The sequence below is a fragment of the Gnatocerus cornutus genome, chromosome 6 (assembly GCF_029298725.1).
Source record: "Gnatocerus cornutus isolate USDA-ARS CGAHR chromosome 6, icGnaCorn1.1, whole genome shotgun sequence".
NCBI classification, from domain to species: domain Eukaryota; kingdom Metazoa; phylum Arthropoda; class Insecta; order Coleoptera; family Tenebrionidae; genus Gnatocerus; species Gnatocerus cornutus.
This window is the reverse complement of record NC_142238.1, coordinates 13,392,996-13,413,639: the sequence shown is the minus strand read 5'-3', so window position 1 is coordinate 13,413,639 and position 20,644 is coordinate 13,392,996. Positions and strand designations below refer to the sequence as shown.

At 33.2% G+C, this 20,644-nt stretch overlaps 1 protein-coding gene across 2 annotated transcripts; it reads left to right on the top strand.

Moving 5' to 3' along the window:
- LOC148173124 (cell adhesion molecule-related/down-regulated by oncogenes-like) lies at window positions 1–19,680 on the top strand. Of its 2 annotated transcripts, none has more exons than XM_088039058.1 (6): window positions 1–91; window positions 13,523–13,674; window positions 15,648–15,852; window positions 18,520–18,743; window positions 19,079–19,241; window positions 19,554–19,680. In XM_088039058.1, the coding sequence occupies exons 1-6, from the start codon at window positions 1–3 to the stop codon at window positions 19,661–19,663; spliced, it is 945 nt and encodes a 314-aa protein (XP_087895184.1). In that variant the 3' UTR covers window positions 19,664–19,680. The 2 variants fall into 2 exon arrangements, with proteins under 2 accessions (XP_087895184.1, XP_087895185.1); XM_088039059.1 differs by lacking the exon at window positions 19,554–19,680 and adding an exon at window positions 19,293–19,350.
- Window positions 19,681–20,644: the final 964 nt, after the last annotated feature.

Here is a 20,644-nt window from a genome sequence, read left to right as displayed (position 1 = left end):
ATGAGTGCTGTTTCCAGTGAAGTGCCTTTCAGTGTTCTCAAACTTTTGCAAGTTTGGACGGTTCTGTTAACTTTCAGTCCGACCATGTCAGGTTAGTTATGGATTACTTTGTTTATTTAATCAAAGAATCAAATTAATGCATGTTTTTTAAGCTTACTCTGCATTCTGTTAATTAAGCAAGATTTAATTGATGCTGATCAAACATGCGTTTGATCATTGTATTTTTAAATAAGTTTGCTACTGTGAAACGACAGTTGGAGGCCTCAGAGATTTAAACATGTGTGGACGTTCGATGACGTATGGGTCTATTATAATTACATGGAAAATAAATTTTAAATTCTAGGCGGTTGTCATGTTGAGTGAGGGGCGTTAAAATGCAAAGCGTTTTATTTGGGTTTGACAGGGTTAATGTTATTTTAATTCTGTTCTAAAAAATAATCATAATTTACTGTCCATTTTTTATGTCTTTATTATGTTCGATTCGTTGAATTTTGCCGACTTTTTGGATTTTTTAAGAAGCTTTAAGATCTTTTTGCCTTTATTATAATTCTCTAGATTTTCAGAAAATGTTCAGGGCCTAACAAGATTTTAAGTCTCTACAATTCTTGAGGATCCTCTAATCCTTTAGGTATCCACATCGAGTTATTTGGATTTCTTCCTATCTTTGAATTCTGAAGATTAGCTAGGATATCTATGGATTTTCTTGAATTGTGAGTTTTTATGGTGTACTTTGAGATTTTTGAAAATTCTCCGAAATTTATCAATCTTGTCCAGGATATTAAAAGGGCCTGATCCCATTCTTTAAAACTTTCAAAAATTCTTTATGATTTATGGAGTTAATTATTCAATACATTATTTTTTTCGTAGGTTAAACTACAAAAGTTTAGAACAAACACGTAAATTTTTTGAAATTTTTATTTTCAGAACAGCCAAAAATTTCAATTCGAGTATTTCAGTTTTTCAGAATCTTAAAAAATTTTTTAGACTTCCTTGGAGTTTTTAAAATACTGTGAGCATTAATGAAATACATATTCTGAGATATTGAATTTTTTGAATTTTTCAAAATTCTTCAAGCGCATTTCTAAGATTTTCTCTGCAATTCTCCAGGACTGTTCGCATTGTTTATTCGAATTCTTTTGATTTTATACAATTTTCTATAAACATTTTCTTACTTTTAGAATAAAAAATATGTATACAAAAAAAGGTAACAGACTGAATATTCTTTTTTGATTTAAACTTGAAATATTTCAGTTTACTGAATTCTTATTTATTTATTTTTTTTCAAATTTTTTGAAATTCAAAAATAGAATGATGGAATAGATGACATCAAAAAATCGAAATTCGACATTTTAGATAGATTACAAAGAATATAATAAATTTAAAACAAATCGAGACCCTCAGATGAGAAGAAAGTGCAGTATTATAAAATCCAAAGAACTAGAATCTGAACTAAGAATGCAACTTTAAATTTTATTTTAAATTAATTTAGAACTTAAAAAATCCAAATTTGAGGCTGTGGAACCCAAGAAAGCTCATGGAACTTTAAAATCTCAACATCCAAACTTGATTTTTCCTGCAGAGAATTTTTTGTAGATGCCAACGTTAAAATGGGGTTTTTTGATTGCACAGCAAGTTACACGATGCTGATTTTTTAAAACTTGACAGTTGCTTGTGGAGTCATTTATTAAACAAAATTGACTTGTACCCACTTCAGTTATCTAATATTCTATTTTTTTGTTTTTGGAAATGGGTAAAAGCTCTGCAGGAAAAGTGACGTAAAGCTGCATATCAGATTGCAGAACCTAAGAATCTAGAATGTAAAAAAACAGCACCCAAAAACTAATTGCACAAAAACGACGAAGGAAAATCAAAGCAGATTGTAAACGACAAGCTCGTCTAGACAAGCTTTATACTTTTTGTTCATAAAGCTAAGCTTTTTGCATCCAATATTTCAAAGTAACATTTAATATGTGTATCGAACGAAAATTATTCGTGTATGACAGAAATTTTCTATATTACTATACAGGGTGATTCACGAAGTGTGGTAAATATTCAAACTAATAATGGTCCCTAATATAGGGAGACCTAAAAAATAATCAAAAAAATTTACTGCCAAAATGGACCCAAGATATAACGCTTCATAGTTTTGGCCAAAACCGTTCGAGAACCGCTAGCGAGAGTGAAAGTCATAATCATAATGTAAACAAACCCTTATCTCTTAGCTTCAACAGAAACTGACTTTTTGCGACTATTAATCAGGTGGGACGATAGTCTTTTTAATTGCTTCAGTGTTAGTTTGACTCTGTGACGGGAATTTTTGAAATGTTTTTCAATAGTGAAATGGTCATGATCTACAGAGAAACTAGTGGAAATGCTCTTGCGGCTCGCGAGTTGTACAGTTTAAGTTTTCCAAATCGCCACGTTCCTGATTCTCGTGTGTTTGCAAGAATCATGCAGAAATTACGAGGACATGGTTCTTTTAAAATGAACCCAAGAAACATAGGCCCCACCGAAAGTGATCGCAAATTAGAAGTTGAAGAGGAAGTGTTAGATGCCGTTGAAGAAACTCTAGGCATTAACCCCAGACGATTACGACGAAAATGATTTAGAAGATTTGTTAGACGACGTTCCTTTAAACATAAGGGCTCAAATGTGCTTTTTTCAAGACGGAGCTCCTCCCCATATTGCGCGCATAGTGTCCGTGTGGTTGAGTAATAATTTCCACGAGCGGTGGATAGGAAGAACAGGACCAGTGTTGTGGCCCCCACGTTCTCCAGATTTAAATCAAGCCTGCATTGACAACGGGGGGCGGCATTTTGAGCAATTTTTGTAACATTTCCATGCGTAAACACAAGGTTTTGTTGAAATCGCAAAAAACCACATTCGTTTTTTGTTCGGTCGTCGTTCCAGTGACCACCAAAAGTTCTTTCCCGTGCACATTTTTCTAAACTTGATGGTAAAATTTTTTTTGGTGCCAAGTAAATGTATTTAACGTATACTGTCCCCAGTTTAAATATTTACCTCACTTCGTGAATCACCCTGTATTTGCATATTACCATGCTTAAATAAAAAATCTCAATAAAAAAAACAGTTAAATTAATTATTCTGAAATCTGAAAAAATTCCATGGCAATGCTTCTTAGCTACAAGCTAGGCACAAAATACTCGTTACCACCTTGTCATGTTAAAATTAGCCTTTAACTCGTAACGCTTTTTTAAGGTTTCATCCCCTTCACATTTTCTTGGTGACATTTTTCCATTACATCTAAATAGTAACATCACACTTTGGCTAATAAGTTAACTAACTATAAACTTTTTTATAACTTTAATAATACGAGGGGTTGGACTAAGAACGCACTTAATTAACTTCATGATTATACAGAGGGAAGTAAACATCTGGCTTCCTGTTTATAACGCTAGCTTTTCATTTTTAATTACATTTATGAAGTCATTTAAAATTTGCCCTTTTATTATAAAATAACCGTCTCTAATAAATCATTATTTTTAGAATAAATTAATTTAATTAAACTTGGTGTGGGAAATATATCATGTGTTTTCAGTAGAGCTCTGTATTTTGAAATTTAATTGGGAAGAGTACACATAGACCCATTATTAGACGTATTAAGTAGTAAAGTAGATAAAATAGAATCTAGTTTAATCTTTTCATTGTAGTTTAAGTGTAATTTTACCTGAGCATTGCACTGGAAGTGAATGCACTTGAAGCTCTGTATTATGCTTACGTGCTTGATAAAAGCTGTTGGGGTGTACAATTATTACATTTTCAAACTAGGAAGTTCTATTGTGAGCTCGTTTGTATTGGATCGATAAACCATTGTAGTTTAGCACTGTTATCTACTGCGAACTGTACAAATATTTACAAGGAGGTAGAATGAAAAATAATAAACAAAGTGGTCGTAAAATAGCATCCTAAAATATGATCCTTTATTCCATAAACATATTATTAAGAACACAAGTACAATTTTATTTGGCCTGCAATAAAACTGCATAAAATGCAGTGGAACTTTTCGTTTTTATTTCCGGGTTGGGTATATGAGCGAATTAAAATTTTATGCATTTTAATATCATCTCTACAAAGTTTCTTTTTATCATTCATAAAGACGAGAACAACTAATATGAAATTAACAAAATCCAGTTACACCCGAACAATAAACCTAATAACGGCAAAGCGAAGCTGTTAAAAATTAATTTTGTTTAAAATTAGCATCGTTAAGCAGTTTCCCGTTGACAGATGCGAAAGTTTAGCGAGATAAAAAGCATTTCAACACTGTAGAAACTAGGAAGGAAATGTTACAATGAGCTAAAGTTTTGTCGTTAAATTAGTTTCTCCCGAGGGTGTTACAAAGAATCCATAGCTGTTTAGGCCTCGTCTTCTTCATAGAAAAACATTTGGCGAGAATGGGAATCACGTTATTTTTAACGCCTTGAACTTCCATCGATGTGCACACAAAACTTCGTCCATTAAACTTATCTCTTTAAAAATTTTAGAGCCTGTTAAACATGCAAGGAGGTTCAATTAACAAGCGCACGGTTTTATGAGCACTATTCTCAGAATCCCAACAACCAACAATAGTAAATATTATCGTTATTTCGGTTGTTTTAATTAGATTTCCAAACAGAACACCTCTGTAAATAAGAACGGGCTTTTTAATCCAATTTTTAACCTTTTTACGAGTTGGACAGGGGCCACATGAAAGTTTGTGGTCTCTATTGTAATTTTCGACAAACGCCCACGAATGTTTTATAGTGAAATAGACTTCTAATTCGCTTGGTCACTCAGAATTAGGTCGATATTTTTACAAACTGAAATCAGAGCTTTGAATAAATCTCAGATGCAAATTGCTCGGAAAGCTCGTGTGACAAAGTGGTAGAAATATGTTTGACATTTATAACAGTTAGATGCTTTTAACTGCACAAAGTAACGCGGCTTGTAATAGCCTGAAAATGTAAATCATACGTGGGTTTATTTAAATTTTTGTGTTGAAAGCTTCCAACAGAACCTTATTGTCGTTGGCATTCTATAATGCATATCACTCTTTCATCTAAGATAGACGACCGTTTCGTTATTTCTTCGCGCTTAAATGATGCATTTGCTACGGAATTGTTCAATTATATCTTCTATTCAAGACCAATTAGCAGTATCGGAAATCAGCGACGTGAAATTTTGATTGCTCATTTATATTGTCGTTTTTTTGATCAATTTAATTAACGAGTTTCTTTAGTGTTTACTAAACGAGTTCCTTTTGAGACAATTTATAGCCAACAAATTGTGTTAATTTTTTTTTGTGCTTGGATACATAAATATGGCTCTTCTTGTACCTGTTTTGAGAGAAATAAATTTCTTTTGTTTTATACGTTGCCGCAACAGCTCTATTTATATTACAATAGCTTGATTACATTTAGAAAATTTAAATTTAGCTTCCCGCTAGGTATGCAGCTACGTATTTAATTACTTAACACTGTTCTAAAAAGATGTTTCCACTGAAATGTTTATTGTTCCTATTTGCTTTGCTTTTGGTTAATAATATAACAGATTTTATGTTGGTTTAATTTCAAGCTTGACGGTAATGGTGTTTATTTTTTACAGATTTCATTTGCTAATTCGGGCTATTTATAGAGCAAAATAGGCAAATTTTTAGTTTTCAGTCCGAAGCAGAATTAAAAAAAAAAGTATTAGGATTTACATATTACCCTAGTTAACGAATTATGGAGAAAATTTGTACTGGAGAAGTCGAAAGTCATTACAAAAATACTAAATAAAATGGAATCTGAAGTCCGTTTTGCTCCATCAGGTCCGGGTTCAGAAGTATTCTTAGAAAATACTATAAAAAATTTATTTTCTTTACTTTTTCTTGAAAACTTGCAAACTTACGGAATTTAACAATTGTTTTTTAAAAAGACAATTCATTAAGCTTTCCATCGATCTATAATACTGATCGCCGAGGTTGGCAGTTTCCGTGATACTTTTGAAATCTGATTTTAAAATCACCAAAAAATTAATTATTTTTATATGCATTTTTCCAAATAACTCAAGGATTATTCCAACAATTTTTCATCGTAATTGAAATGCTGCATATATTCTTTGCTACTTGTTATCATTGTGCCCTTTTTCATTTTTGTTTTTTTATTTGATTTTCGTCTCATTTCTATTAAATTTTTCCATTCAATAATGTTGTTCATTTTGCCATCTTACATTTTTTGATTTTTATCTCACGGGATTTCCTATTAGTCGGTTTGTGTCTTTTTTCAATTGATTTTTTTTTCCATTTTATTATTCTTCACGTTTTGGATTCTGCCATTTTGTCCATTTTTATTTTAATTTTTTTGATTAAGTTTATTTTCCACTTTTGTTGAATTTTTTTCCATTTTTTGGCATTTACATACTACCCTTTTATTTTTTTTTATTTTTGTTTCTTTTTTAATCAATTTTTGCCTCATCTGCTTTGAATTTTCCTCCAAATGGTTTTCCATCAGATTCTTCCCTTTGTCTTTCTGATATTCTGATAAATGCATTGCTAATTACTCATTATTTAGAAGTTACAGAAGAACAAACATTGAGAAGTTTCTAAAAAAAAAGTTGTTTCCGATTTTTTAGCGATTTAAGTAAAAAGTCAATGCCATTGTTTACAAAATCTTAATTTTTGGCAAATACTAAATTTTAAAATGACTTTAATGCTAACGCAGCCTAGAAACATGGAGTAGATTTTAGACTACTTTTTGATAATAAAAAGTTTTTGATTTGCTTACGGGCAAAAAATATTAGAGGGTAAAAATCTTTGAAAGAAATTTCTAATTCTTTTTAATTTTTAACAGTTGCTGCATAATTTTTGTCTATGACCTTCTATGCTGAACATTTAAACAAATTAGAACGTTAGATTTATCGAAGAACTACAATTTTGTGGGGATTCAAATAAAAATTTTTACAAAATCTTCGAAATGTGATTTTTTTTCTAGACGTGACGTTATATTCTTTGTTATATAATTAATTCAATTCATAGTATTATGACGTTTTGTATTAAAAAATCAAAGCACCAATTTAGGAATTTTTACGCAAAAAAGTATCAAAAACTTTTGAAAAGCCGTTAGTTTTTAGAAGTTTTCATTGTTTTTTCAAATATTTTGGGAAAAACTAACTTTTCCGGCGACTTCTGTAGTTTGTTGGAAAGCTTATTTAATTACCTTTTTATCGATGTTTTATAAAGCTTCATGATTTTAACAAGTGGTGAAGCAAAATTCACAAAAATAAACTGAAAAAAAATCCTGACCTGTAGGAGCAAAACGAGTTTCGGATTCAGGATCAGGAAGCAATTCTAGGAAAGGATTTTCCACAAATGTTGTTCAAAATCGGCTTACTAAAGTGCAAAATTATAAAATAGAAAAGCTGATTTTTTGTTCTTTTGCGTTCAATCAGGTAATGCGCCGCCCAAGAATTTAAGCCGCCAGAAATGCCATCGATAGAATGTCCCTCTAAAACTGCCCCATTAAAATGTCTGTGTCAAGCTCAAAATCCCGTCGCTTTTGGCTGACTGAGTGCATGAAACTAAAACGAAAAAAAGCCAGACAATTCCACACATGCAGACGCCGGTGCATCACCATCTCAGCGGAAGAATTCCCAGATCAAGTCTTAGCCATCCAAGCACATGAAACGGATTAAGATAATGAAGACTAAATACGAACGAATCTAATATCTAATTAAATGGCGTTTAGAATCCATGCGAAGCGTTAAGCTAATAGCTCGAGGAATGCGAAGCGACTCTGAGATTATTAATAATCCACATATGGAGTAAATGAGGTGCAACAGTGACAGTTGACGAGAAGAACAGCTGATTTTGACGTTGCCGTCACCGCTTGCGTAAACAATGAAACCGGTCGTCGTCGTGCCGACAACCCAGTTGTGAATTCCTTTTATTATAACTTTCTTTACTTAAGAAATATTTGCCATTGCCACGCACAAAAAAGGGGAACTACCGAACCTATAAATTCAATATTCACACTTCGACTGGCTTGCTTTGAATTAACTGTTGATTTTTTCTTTAGGAACAATAGAATTGATTGAAGGAATCCGTGAGGAAGCTTTTACAAGTGGTTCCAACATTTGTACCGAGAAAAATTGTTTATTTTTCTTTTTATATGACAAATGATTAATGATTTTCTCATCTAATAAAATTACCCTCACACTGCGCTAAATAAAATATACAAACTCCCGTGTGAATGTCTTTCAACGGGCGAGTGAAATAAGTTTCAAAGGTTTATTTAAGAACACCTGAGCCAAGTAACAGCGTTCTTTTTTCAAAAATACCACGTGTCCAGGCTAAAAATATACTACCCTTCTAGTTACTAAACTGAAGTAATAAAACCGCAACAATTATTTGTTTTAGCGCTTCTGTTCGACCAGGATGTAAACGATATCGTTGACAGTCAAAGATGTTACTTCGTCCAAATATTTACAAAGGACGTCCTGTCACTGTCACACTTTCATCCCCAGATACCTTGAGTATTAAAAGAATAATGTCTGATGTGTCGAGAACACAACGACCTATAACACTGTTTAAATACTTGACATGGCGCCAAAAACTCGAGTAAGACAATGCCAATACCTCCGTCACTCCAAATGACCAGATGTAGACTGCGGAATGCTTCCATAACCGCATTTTCAACACTAACCTGGTCAATTCTTAACTACCGGGTGTCTAAAAAAGGAACTGCTCGTATTTTTAGACAAAAAAATGTAAGCACTGTTATTGTTTGTCGATATAAATTGTCTTGCGCAACACCACATTTTAGCACTACTGCAATGAGTTAAATGCAATTTTTAGATCGACGGAAATGAAGCTTAGAAAGTTGTTGACACGACGGAAATAAGCATAATGAGAAGTGGAAAGCTTTTTTAATTTTCAAATCGTTCATAAGTTGCCGTGTCGGATCGACTTCAAACAACTAACAAGAGTTACAAGAAAGTTATTTTTAGTGCTGCACCGTTGGGAAAGTTCGCTTTTTTATTTTAGTTAGCGTTTCAAAGTACAATTTCGAGTCCATTTAGAGTATCTTGTAAAGTTTGTAAGCTGTTGGAAATGTTGACCAAGATGTGGGTTTATAGATTTGTCCTACTGACCATCTGGAAATGGTGAGCTATCTTGAGCTATCTGTGGCATCATTTACACACCGAGCGGGTTTTGAGCTATTTTGATTTGTGCGAAATTTTTGTAGTTCTCTCGACAAATTTCAAAAATAAAAACAGTCAAATTGTTGTTTTTTTAGTTTATTGCCTCGTTTCTCTCAAAGTAGGAGCCGTTAAATTTTTACTTTAGTTTTTAATCTACTTAATGACCTGTATAATACAAATGTGAATCAAAATTTGCTGTATCAAACGCTCTAAAAAAAATTAAATTGTTTGGCAAATAAAAAAAATATTACAAAGTATCATAGATTATGTATGTAGTTTTTGTATGCACTTAGAAAATAATCCGAGAAATACAGAGAATTTGGAAGTTTTAAATTGATTGATTGAAGTTGAAGTTGAGTTGATTGAGACAAAAAGTCCAAAACATTAGAAGATATAAAATATCTAGAAAATCTAGAGATTCAATGAAACCAGAGAATTCTTAATCCAAAAATTACAAATTTCAGAAAACCTAAGAAACTAGAGAAAAGCAATTGAAAACTCGCAAGGATTCAGAGAATTTGGATGATCTGAAGAATCATAAGAATCTAAAGAGGCTAATAGATCTAAATTTAAGCTTTCATACTCAAGAATTTAAAGGAGAAGCCAGGGAATCTGAAGTATCTAGATAATCCGGAGAACCGGAAATCAGAAGATTACTTACTTTTTAGAGCCCAAAACAATGTAAAAGATCCAGAGAATTAAGGAAATTTAAATTTCTGAGTTCTGAAAGATTTAGAAAATCTGGAGCATCTAATTTAAGTTGCTGAAAGAAAGCATCTGAAGTCGCTCACAAAATCCAAAAAATGTATACAGGGTGATGAAAAAAAGGCGCCGTGGGTGGAAGTACCTTCAACCATCTCAAAAATGAAGACAAAATTAATTTAAACTCATTCCTTTCCACAATATGGATTTTTTTAAAAGAAAAACTTGACAATGCTGCCCCACCCTTTCTAATAAAATTTTGCATTAAGCAGTCTCCGTGACAAAGCAACTAATACTTAGAGCTTTACAATGTTGCAACATTGAAAAATTTTCTACAGTCAAGAAATGGTACTTTTAAACGTTTAAGAAACTTGGTTTAAAGCGTTTTTTGTTTTTTTTTATACAGAGTATTATTAACTGTAAAAAATGTAATACATATTTAAATTACAATGAAATGAAATGAAATGAAATTATTATAAAAGTTTTAATCGTGTATAAAAGATAGCTTCTATCTTTGTTAAAAAAGCACAAATTTCGTTTCGGTTTTCAATTTTGGGCTCAGGAAAGAATTAGCTGCACCATGATAGGTAGCATGGCCCCCTTTTTTTATCACTTTGTATACAGATTGTACAAAGTCTAGAATCTTATAATGTGTATCTCGGAAACCAGAAAATTTTTAAACCTACTAAATTCCAAAAATACCGAAAATTCACAAGATTAGGACAATCTTAAGAGTAAGAGAACTATAGTAAGGTATTAATACGAAAATACTTAATACCTACAATTCAAAGGATCTAGAAAATTTGCGAAATTCAGAGAGTTAAAAGAATCAGAGAAAACTGGGGAAAATCGTAGGAATTTGATAGAAGGAATTTGAATAAATTGTTTTGACAGGCTTCAGATATCTATAAGAATCTACAAGATCTAAAAACAGCTAAAAAAAGGCTTAATAAACAAGTAACAGACTTAAAATGCAGCCCTAGAAAGCAACAAAACCAAAGAATCTATTGAATTTTAGCAATTGGAGAATTAAGGATGCCTGCAAAATCAAAAGAATTTAAAGAAGTTAGAGAATTTAGAGGATTCCAAAAACCAGAAGGATTAAAAGTAAAAATCTCAAGAAAATCCCCAGGATCACAAGAATTTAAACAACCTACACTAAAATCTAAAGCGTCTAAAGGATTCAAGAATGTAAGAAATCAAAACAATAAATCCATAGAATTAGAAGTGAAAGCACAGCAAATTTGTATTTACAAAAATATTTTAAAAACAAGAAAAAAAAAACAAGAATCTTTTGAAACATTTTGTTGCCAGTTGAAAGGATTTAAGTGATTGAAAGAATCAGAGAATTTAGAGAATGTTCAGAAATGGAGGCTCTTCCAGTATACAATGTGGCTAGAGTGGCAAAGAATTCTAAGCACCTGACAGGAAATTATGGAAAAATTTATCTTGAAAGATTAAGAGAGCTTCCTTTATGTACAAAGTTTTGGTGTAAGATCTAGGAAGTACATTACAAGGTGTCTTTTTCCTTTCAAAAGAAACGAACTTACTTTGCGACTTTGTGGTTTTTAATCGATCTCCTGATGTTACCTCTAATTGAATCTGACATCTCAATCCTGCCTATGACATAAACGTCTATTTTACGAGGGAATTATCGAGTTGGATTCGATTAAAATTTAAATCTAAGTTGTCTCAATTGAATGGGTTTAATCCTATAGATCCTGACGTTACCTTGCATAACAGGAATATTCCTCCTTATGCTTGTTCTTGAAGCCGAGAATCTCGTTTACATATAAACTAGTAAAATAAGACACGTCGAAGAATACGTAACACGTCTATTTTGAGACTTTCGTCATTAAGGAACAATATTAATGATCTCGGAGGTATTAATCTTATTCCTCATCTTTGACGTGCGATTACCACAGACGACAGTGTCGTGTAATTTTGACTTCATAGCGAACGTGTGCTTTTGTAAAATCACTCAAATAATATTCGATCACTTGTATTTTATCTGTCGCCTTCTTGATTAAAACAGTTTGTCTTGTAGAACGTGACCCGTGAAAAATAGTTGAACATTTTGCTATTTCCTTTTTGACCTAGTGGTTCGGAGGGGTCGAGGAAAATAATCGTACAATGTTCGGTGGTGCCTTGCACGTCGTCTGCTTGGTATTTATGTTCACCGGTAATAGAGTCGAATGGTCGCTCTATAAAATAATTGCCTTGGCGAACACACAACAATAAGAGCACTCTATCCGCTTTGTATTTATGTTCATTGTTATAATTATACCATACCTTGTTTGCTGTTTGGAAAGTCAACATAATACGCAGGCTAATCATGAAACAATCAAGTAATTGAATACACACTTTACCACTGACAGCGTTTATTTTGACGATGATTACAAAGAAAATTCAATTATCTCACTTCAATCATAATTGTCTGCTCCAGCCGACCAGACATAATAAAAACAATGTATGGTGGTAATACAATGAAAAATTATTTTCTCCATCATGTATCAGATTTCAAGCTCTGCAGAAAGTTAAACTGATTACCGTGTTAACTCCACCATGTGCTAACTTCAGTTATTAATAAATAATTAATTTAGTTCAAGCGTCCATTTAAAACAAAGTTCCTGACATACTTTGCGAAAATCGTTTTCATCGGAAACGGATCAACTTTCCCAATTAAAAAGTCTACTCACTGATTTCCACCTCTTTTTCTAACATCTTAGAATAATTTAATAATAATAACGTCTTAAGGGAGTTCCGCATCTGAGATTTTTGTTATTTCTAGTTAAGATAATATCCGACCACTTTGTCTATTTTAGAGTGCCCTACAGGAGATGTATTTTAACTCTGCGAAACTAAAACGTTCGTTCTGGAATTGGTTGTACTGACTCAACCGCACTTGCTTACCTGATAATAATTACTCGTGCTTGTGGTCAAATCCGGACTAAACCCGGTGATTTCTATGTAAATTGGAATTGTGCATTAGCCGCATTGCGAAAATTACATGCAGAATTTACTTAATTTCACGTTATCAGTCAGTAATTAATAATTATATTAGTGCTGGAATTGTAATGAAGACGGCTAAAATGGGGCTTTTATTACAGGGGGCAGTATTAACTAGAAGAATGGCCCTCGTATGTGGATTTAAGCTCGTTTGCGAGCTGTTGAAAATGTGGGTGACATAATTAGAATATCGATTTCCTGCTTAAAAATTCTCATTAAAAACTGTGGATTTCAGGGCGCGTGAAAGTTAAAAAACAAAATAAATCGTACGTCTGCATTCGGTCGTTTAGTAACATCACTTAAATTTTAACTGACATGTCGCTACTAAACTGCGCTTAATTGATTACGTCCATTCCGAATTAAATTCCTAGTGTAAATTTATAGCCAGGATTTAAAATTTGTACTTTGGCGTGTTTCACACATTCATTATACTTAAACTCGTGAAATCCCACATCGTGTTGAAAACGTTCCAGTTGTCTATATATTTTATTTATTTATTTTTTTATAAATAGTGCAGAGTTGAATAATACAATGGTTGGAAATCGGCCAACCATTTAAACCGTAATCCTTCCCTCTTCAGTCAGTAACCGTAGACATTAAATAAACTTGCAAATAAATCGTTTTGTTTCAGGATACACTTGGTCTAGCACTGCAAAAAGTGTCCTAGACCACAATTTGGGTCTGTCGCCAGTCTTCGATGATTTTACGATAAGAGAAGTCGAAGCCATCGAGGGTCAAACTCTTCTTTTACCTTGCACCGTCAGATATCTCGGCGATAAAGTTGTAAGTTTTATGATCTGCGAAGTTGTTTTCCACTTACGTCAAGACCCAATTTTCACTAAATCGAACACAAACTTGTAATTTATAATTTAGCGCTGACACCTCATTGTGAAGCCACAGATATAATAAAAGTGTAAAACAGTGCCAGGATTCGATGGAACTGCACACACTGGAAGATTAATTGTGGCAGATAAAATTTTACGATTCGCGAAAAACTCTACACCTGTAGCAGACGCGAGAAGATAACATCGCAAAACTTCGAAATTTAAAAACATCACATTAACATTGCTTCAAGCGGGAATTTCTGCTTCTGTCGTCATAATGGTTATGTCTGTTCTTGAATTATCAAAGCTAAAATATTAAACGGATACTATCAAGGGAATAAAATATCCAATCCTTTCCAGACTTCCTTGTTAAAAGTTTTAAATATGAACAGATAAAACGATACGAGTTCAACAATTGCCTTAATCATTATCAAGTTTCTAAATGAATATCATTGTAAGGAGCTCTTTCAAAGACAAATTTCAATTGCAATTGCTCTTTGATTTCCGGGATTCATCACCCACTTTTTGAAAGATTATGCTCGCTTCACAAAGAGGCATAATAACATTTTTTATTCGAATTTTGGCGACTTCGACGCTTTGTGCTGCGGAAAATTACGAAAGTATGCCACAAAAGATTAAATTTTTTTAGAACGAGTCAAAAATTTTCTATAGGGTAAAATCGGGTGAGATGGCCAAGCGGGAGAGATGACCAACAGCCAAAATTTCAACAAAATATTGTTCGATGACGCTGTACATTTTCTCAAGCGAAAAGTATTCATGTGTGAACATGTTAAAAGTCACTCGATCTATATCAAGATCAGTTTAAGTCACACATAAATAAATAATATTTTTTGTTTACCTATTGACACAATAGTTGAGCAGTTGTAGAACAATAATAACACGAGCTTAGGTTTTACCAAAAATTTACAGGACCTCATTTACTAAAAGAGCCATCTCACCTGATTTACCCTATTTTTATTATTAGAACAAAACATGACGGAATTTCAAGAAAATTTGTATTTCTGGTAGTTTTGTCTTTAAAACAATGAAATATTTTTCAATTTTATATAGAAGAGTTTAATAATTTTGACTCCTTTATTAACTCCTCTAAATCATAAAATTATTGAACAGCAGAGAATGTTTAGCAATATCCTTATTAAAATTTTAGATATGAAGAGATAAGTGAGGCGCTCAACAGTCGCTGTAATAATAATGAAGCTTCTAAACGAATATCATTGTGAGCTCTTTCAAAGTAATAAATTTGAATTGTATTTGCTCGTTTTTCGGTCTTTGATATCAGGAATTCATCAGAAGTCACTTTTTGTCGATTGTGTTCGCTTCACAAACAAGCAAGCATAATAACGTCTCTTCTCATACAGAGATCTAAATAAAAACATTACCTGCCTTTTTATTCATTAGGATTAAAGACAAACGACCGAGTAACTCTCACTCAAAGACAACTCTAATTTAATAAAAACAGACAGGGCAACTCCGCCACTTCTTTGCTGAAGAGTAAAGTGGCTAAATACGGAATTTAATATGCCACGTGAACATTTCTCCGACTGAGGGAATTGTGATTTTAGTAATTTTTTAGAAAAAATCTCGCGTTTCTTCGAGCTGCTTAGACTACCGCACCGGATCCTTTATCGCGCCTGCACTGCAGGCCAATAATTAAATTTCAATTAAGTTATAATTAAAAATTCGTTCATTTTCCATCACACTTTGTTAACTCGAAGAAATTTAATTACAAGCTATCTGAAATGAGAGTGCACTCGTGACAATCCTCTCCTCATATTTTACACATTATGATAAATCCGAGTTTCGTACGAAAGATATTTATGGCAGAGATCACAGAAATCTCGCGTCTCGTATATGTAAATGTAACCCTTAAAAGCATTGTGTATTCTTTAAAAAGAAAATCGTGTGTTACAGGTGTCTTGGATTAGAAGTAGAGACTTGCATATCCTGACATCAGGTCGTTTCACGTTTGCTAGCGATAACAGATTTGAACCAGTTCCTTCCCCAGCTGGAGATTTCTGGGGTCTCAGGATAAGAGGTGTACTCTTATCTGATACAGGACAATACGAATGTCAGGTCAACACTGACCCGAAGATGAGTTTGGCCTTCAATCTCACAGGTAAATTTTATAGTCGAACTCTATCTGGACAAGAAATCTTCGAATAACGATTGAGGTGGAATAAATTTTTATTGTAAAGTTCAAACTCAACGTAATATTTACATTACGCATGGTAGCCTCAACTGTGTACAGTCAACTTTGTTAATTAATTTCAGTTCGATTTAAATTAGCGATTGAATGAACATGCATATTCGTATTTATCTATCTTTAAAGCTCGTTTGGTGTGGTTTTCAACTTTGTGATTAGAGGATAACCACAGCCAGATTTTGATCGATTTAAATTTATCATGATGGTCATGCTGGTATGCAAAACGATATGTTATGTAGTGCAACATATTTTTGGATATTGTGGAACGCAAATACCGTTGCACTCGTTATTTAGAAACGACCGAGCTTTTATAGTCCTCAAAAATTATTCCAGCAGATCAAATTTAATAGGTAATTCTGTTAGGAGTTAGATATCGGGTTCTTTGATATTGGATATCCATAAACACCGTTCCTACAGTTTTTTCATTGTGTTATAAATAAAATCGCGAGCTTAGAACATGCTCTCTAATAGCAGTTTCTGGCGCGTTGAAAACTGGGGAATTTTATCGCTCGTAGCTACGGAAGCGTAGAGAGGCATTGCCGGAAAAAAACTGCACTGCCATCAAAATAGGAAATTTTTGTATATTTTTCAGTTTTCATCAAAGCTAAATAATCGTAATGAAAAATAATTCAACAAAAATGCAATATATGAATACCAAATTTTTCATCCATAGACTACAATTATATAAAACAGCTATTTTTGGAACTAGACGCAGAAGTTCAACATTTTATCTCTATATGTAATTATTATCTATCGTGGCAAACTCTAATTTATTTAATTAATTTCAATTTATTTTTTCAAATTCGATTACAAAATGGCTATATTTTAAGCAGCGTTTTATTTACAAAAAGACGTTTATTTTGTCACCAGTCATAAATAGTAATTTGGATCACAAGGCCGGAAAATGCTCTTTTGGAAGTTTGAGTGAAAATGCGAAGACTTCCAAAAGCATTTTCGGTCGTGTGATCCACACTATTTTTTAGGTCAACAAAATTTAAAGAATTAAAAAATAATCTAACCTAGTGACTTTTACCCTTTAAGGTTGCTCTCCTAGAAACAATTTTGGAAATAAAACATTCTAACATCATTTAAAATACTTCAACAAACTCCTTTGTCAATTTATGACAGTGCGTGACCAACCGGTAAACAAAAAAATATCCAGTTTCTTTTTTTGAGGCCTAGGCTGCCAAACGCCGATTTTTGGTCTATATACAGGTGTTTCAGAACTCGCGCCCCAGAGAGAAAGGGCTGAACAATTCTGAACCAAAATTTTGAAACCATAATTTTTTAACTCAAAAAATAACCGAGATAAGACAAAAAAACTGTAGCCAATACCGAAACTGAACAGAATTTGAAAATTTGTAGCTATTGACACATACTATCATCCATTAGTCAGTTAAACATTAGACTCTCGTTGCCTAGGAAATTCGGATGGCCATTTACTCCAGTTCTCCAATAAGCTTTCGGGATTGGTTGTTAACTTTTCATCAGTTCTCGAATACTATTAAACTTAGTCAATTTTTGTTTTGAAATTTACCATCTGTATTGCTGTCGGCAGCCTCTCTTGCTCTCTGGGGCGCGAGTTCTGGGACACCCTGTATATGTCTCCAATAACATTAAAAAAGGACGGCGGTCTAAAAAATAACTTGCTCGATAAAATAGTGTCACTAGTTGCAAAAAGCTGTCAAAATTTGACATAGAAAATGTGTTGAATCTTTATTTTAATACATTTTATTTACTAAATAAGGAACATTTTGGTACGAAACATGAATAAAAGTGCCTCACACGACGTTTCGACCCATTTCATCTTCGATTCGGTGGTCAATGGCTCGTCTCCTGATAAAATGAATTACTTATGCCTCTAATTTCATAAATTTTAGCTACTTTTAGGAGTATTTTAGGAGTTATCCAAAACTTGACAAAAAAAATTGTCAGATGAAGTTTATTAATGACAGAGGCGTTCAAATTCCAAAATAAATTAAGCTTAATTAAAAGTTTCAACTTGTTCTTGAAAATTGTATTTTGAATTGCATTTAACGTTCATGTCAGGAATCGTTCTGTATGACTATTAAATTATTTTTAAAACAACTATTCATTCAGAAATTAGATTTTTTTTGGTTTAATTCAATGAGAATTAGTTTGAGTTTGAAAATTTAAACTATTAGACTTAGACTTTAAGTGAATTTGAATTTGTTGTGTTCTCGACAAAGTTCTTCATAGAGATTATTTGAATTTGACGAGGAATGTCTAAAGCCCACAAAATAGGATATTCAGCATGAGCTGAACGAACGAGTGTTGGAATTGGCCTCTGCAACGAGTTATTTTCTAAATTACTGGTTTTATTTCAAATTCAAATTCCGCTCGAAAACTTAAGCAGGATTTTTTATTCTGACGCCCAAAATCGTGCTGAAATGAGCCATTCCTAAACGATTTTAGTAACTTCTCATTTCTGCACGATTTTTTTTCTGCCATTGCCACTTTTAAAAAAGTATGTTGGCCTCTCGACGAAATTTTTGCTTCACTTTTTGGGTCTCCAGTACGCCAGAGCTGAGTTTTTTTATTGTAATTGTGTTGTTTTAGTTTCAGGCGTGAGAAAGTTGGAAACCACTAATTCAAAATGGGTTGGTCAAGCTCTAATAAAAGGTCCGAGCGAAGTTTACGTTCGAGATGGGTCTCTAGTGACCTTCACATGTGAAATATCGCCCTTATCTGTGGCATCTCCACAATCTGGGACGCATGGAGTTTTCATGACCGCTAAACCGAAAGTGCGGTGGTTGCACGACAACAAAGAACTACTCTTTGAAGTTAGTATTCTTTTATTTTATTTCACGACACGAAGTAGGATTTACTACTCTCTGTTCCCTCGTGTAACCCCACCTTCGCTGGAGTTTCTACAAAACAATAGCTTGAAGAGAAATTGTTGCATAATTAGGGAATTGTTTCTCATTTACCTGAACTAACTATTTACAATATAAGAGTTAATAACGAACACATGTTAAAGATCTGAATTTTTACGAGCGTTCCACTTTGAGTAATATCCCTTAGACCTAACGTTCCTTAGCTCTTTTTAATAGTTAACTAACTTCTCGCCTTAATTGCACATTCGCAGCTGCCAATTTCTTAATCAATTTTGTTCCAGTCGGGAGACCCTCATATTTCCATGAAAACCCTCTTTGGAGAAATGACTCAGAAAGTGATTGGCGTTCTCAGGATTACAAAGGTGTCGTGGAGAGATAGTGGACAATACACTTGCTTGCAAATGTCCGTAAAGCCCGACACGGTCACACTCGCTGTGGTTGAAAGTAAGTTCGATTAGCCAGACTAAATTAACAAACCCGACACGTAATTATTAGTTTGGACGAAAAAACAAAGCGAATTTTATCAGTCATGACACCAAATTGGCCGGAACAGGAAGAACAAAAGTGAATAATGGGCAGGGGCGACCCTAAGTGCAAAGGTTGATTGAACAGTGTAGTTTACAATAGACAGGTCGCAAAAAGCTCAGTTATCTCAATCTGTTACATGAGCTGAAGTTGTCACTTGTATAAATAAAAGTGTGAAACTTTATCTTTGTGTAACCGCGAGATTTATTGAGATTTAATTTTTTTTTTCAGAGGAGCATCCCGAGGCTATGCAACGAGATTTTCCTGTTTTGTCTTCAGCAAATAATCACTATTTTCGCACCGGATATGTTCTTCTAATCGCTTTGTATTTACCTACTTAATTCCACAAAGATCTTAATAAAATTATTTTTTTAAAGGAGCTTTATTCCACCACAATCTTAACCGCAGTTATTGTTAAATGACTCCGAAATAATTGCAAATACTCAAGTTTTCGTAATTACACTGCATAATTATGTTGCTAGCAACTGCTTGCAACTTCATTATTACATTTAGTGTGCTTCTGTGTACAATAAACAAAGTTCCCTGCAGCGCTATCCCGGTTATGATGAAAATTGACTATAACTTTATTGATGAAATGTCAGGAAATTCGAATTTTATTAGGACGCAAAAACAGCAATTTTGAATATTGCAATGTCTCCTTATATCAGTTCACGAGAAAGTCAAGCACTGTAACCTCTACAAATGCGCATCCTTCGTTTATTTGCAATGGTAAATGTAATCTCCTGAGAGCTATTTACGGTTTTTGTGTACAATCCACGAGTTTCATTAAGATCATTAAAGAAGGTTTTCGGAGCTCCTAAAGTCACCACTTCATGTAAAGTTACCACGGCAGAAAGAGGCTCTGATACTAAATAATCCCCATTGATACTGACTCTATTAACAGTTTTTTACACTGTCATTTCTTGCGGTTTCCTACAAATCTAGAAAGGTAATACATCTTCATTTCGTTCCATTTATTGAAAACATTGATTCCGGCATTTATCGATTTGAAAGAAAGTTTCGATGTGGTGATCACGAGCTTTTATGGGAAAAGCTTTACAATATGTAGTAACAGTGAACAAGAATGCATGAGCTTTACTTCACAGCTTTCGAATGACGGTTGTAAAACAACGTGGTCTTTACAAACACGTGAAAATTAAAAAAAGAAAAGAGTGATTTTAAAAATAACATGACTGGTGGAAAAGCTGGACATGCTATAATTTCTTTACTGCGACATAAAAGTTTGCGATTGAGAACATGCAAGCTAAAATGGCAACTTTCAATTCCTCTTTTAATAGAGTTGCACATTTGCTGCTGCTGAA

Excerpts from the sequence above, each read along its gene's own strand:
- LOC148173124 (XM_088039058.1), top strand. The coding sequence starts at position 1 with ATGAGTGCTGTTTCCAGTGAAGTGCCTTTCAGTGTTCTCAAACTTTTG. Across the intron at positions 13,675-15,647 it reads GATATCTCGGCGATAAAGTT|GTGTCTTGGATTAGAAGTAG; the intron begins GTAAGTTTTATG and ends CGTGTGTTACAG. Across the intron at positions 18,744-19,078 it reads ACAAAGAACTACTCTTTGAA|TCGGGAGACCCTCATATTTC; the intron begins GTTAGTATTCTT and ends ATTTTGTTCCAG.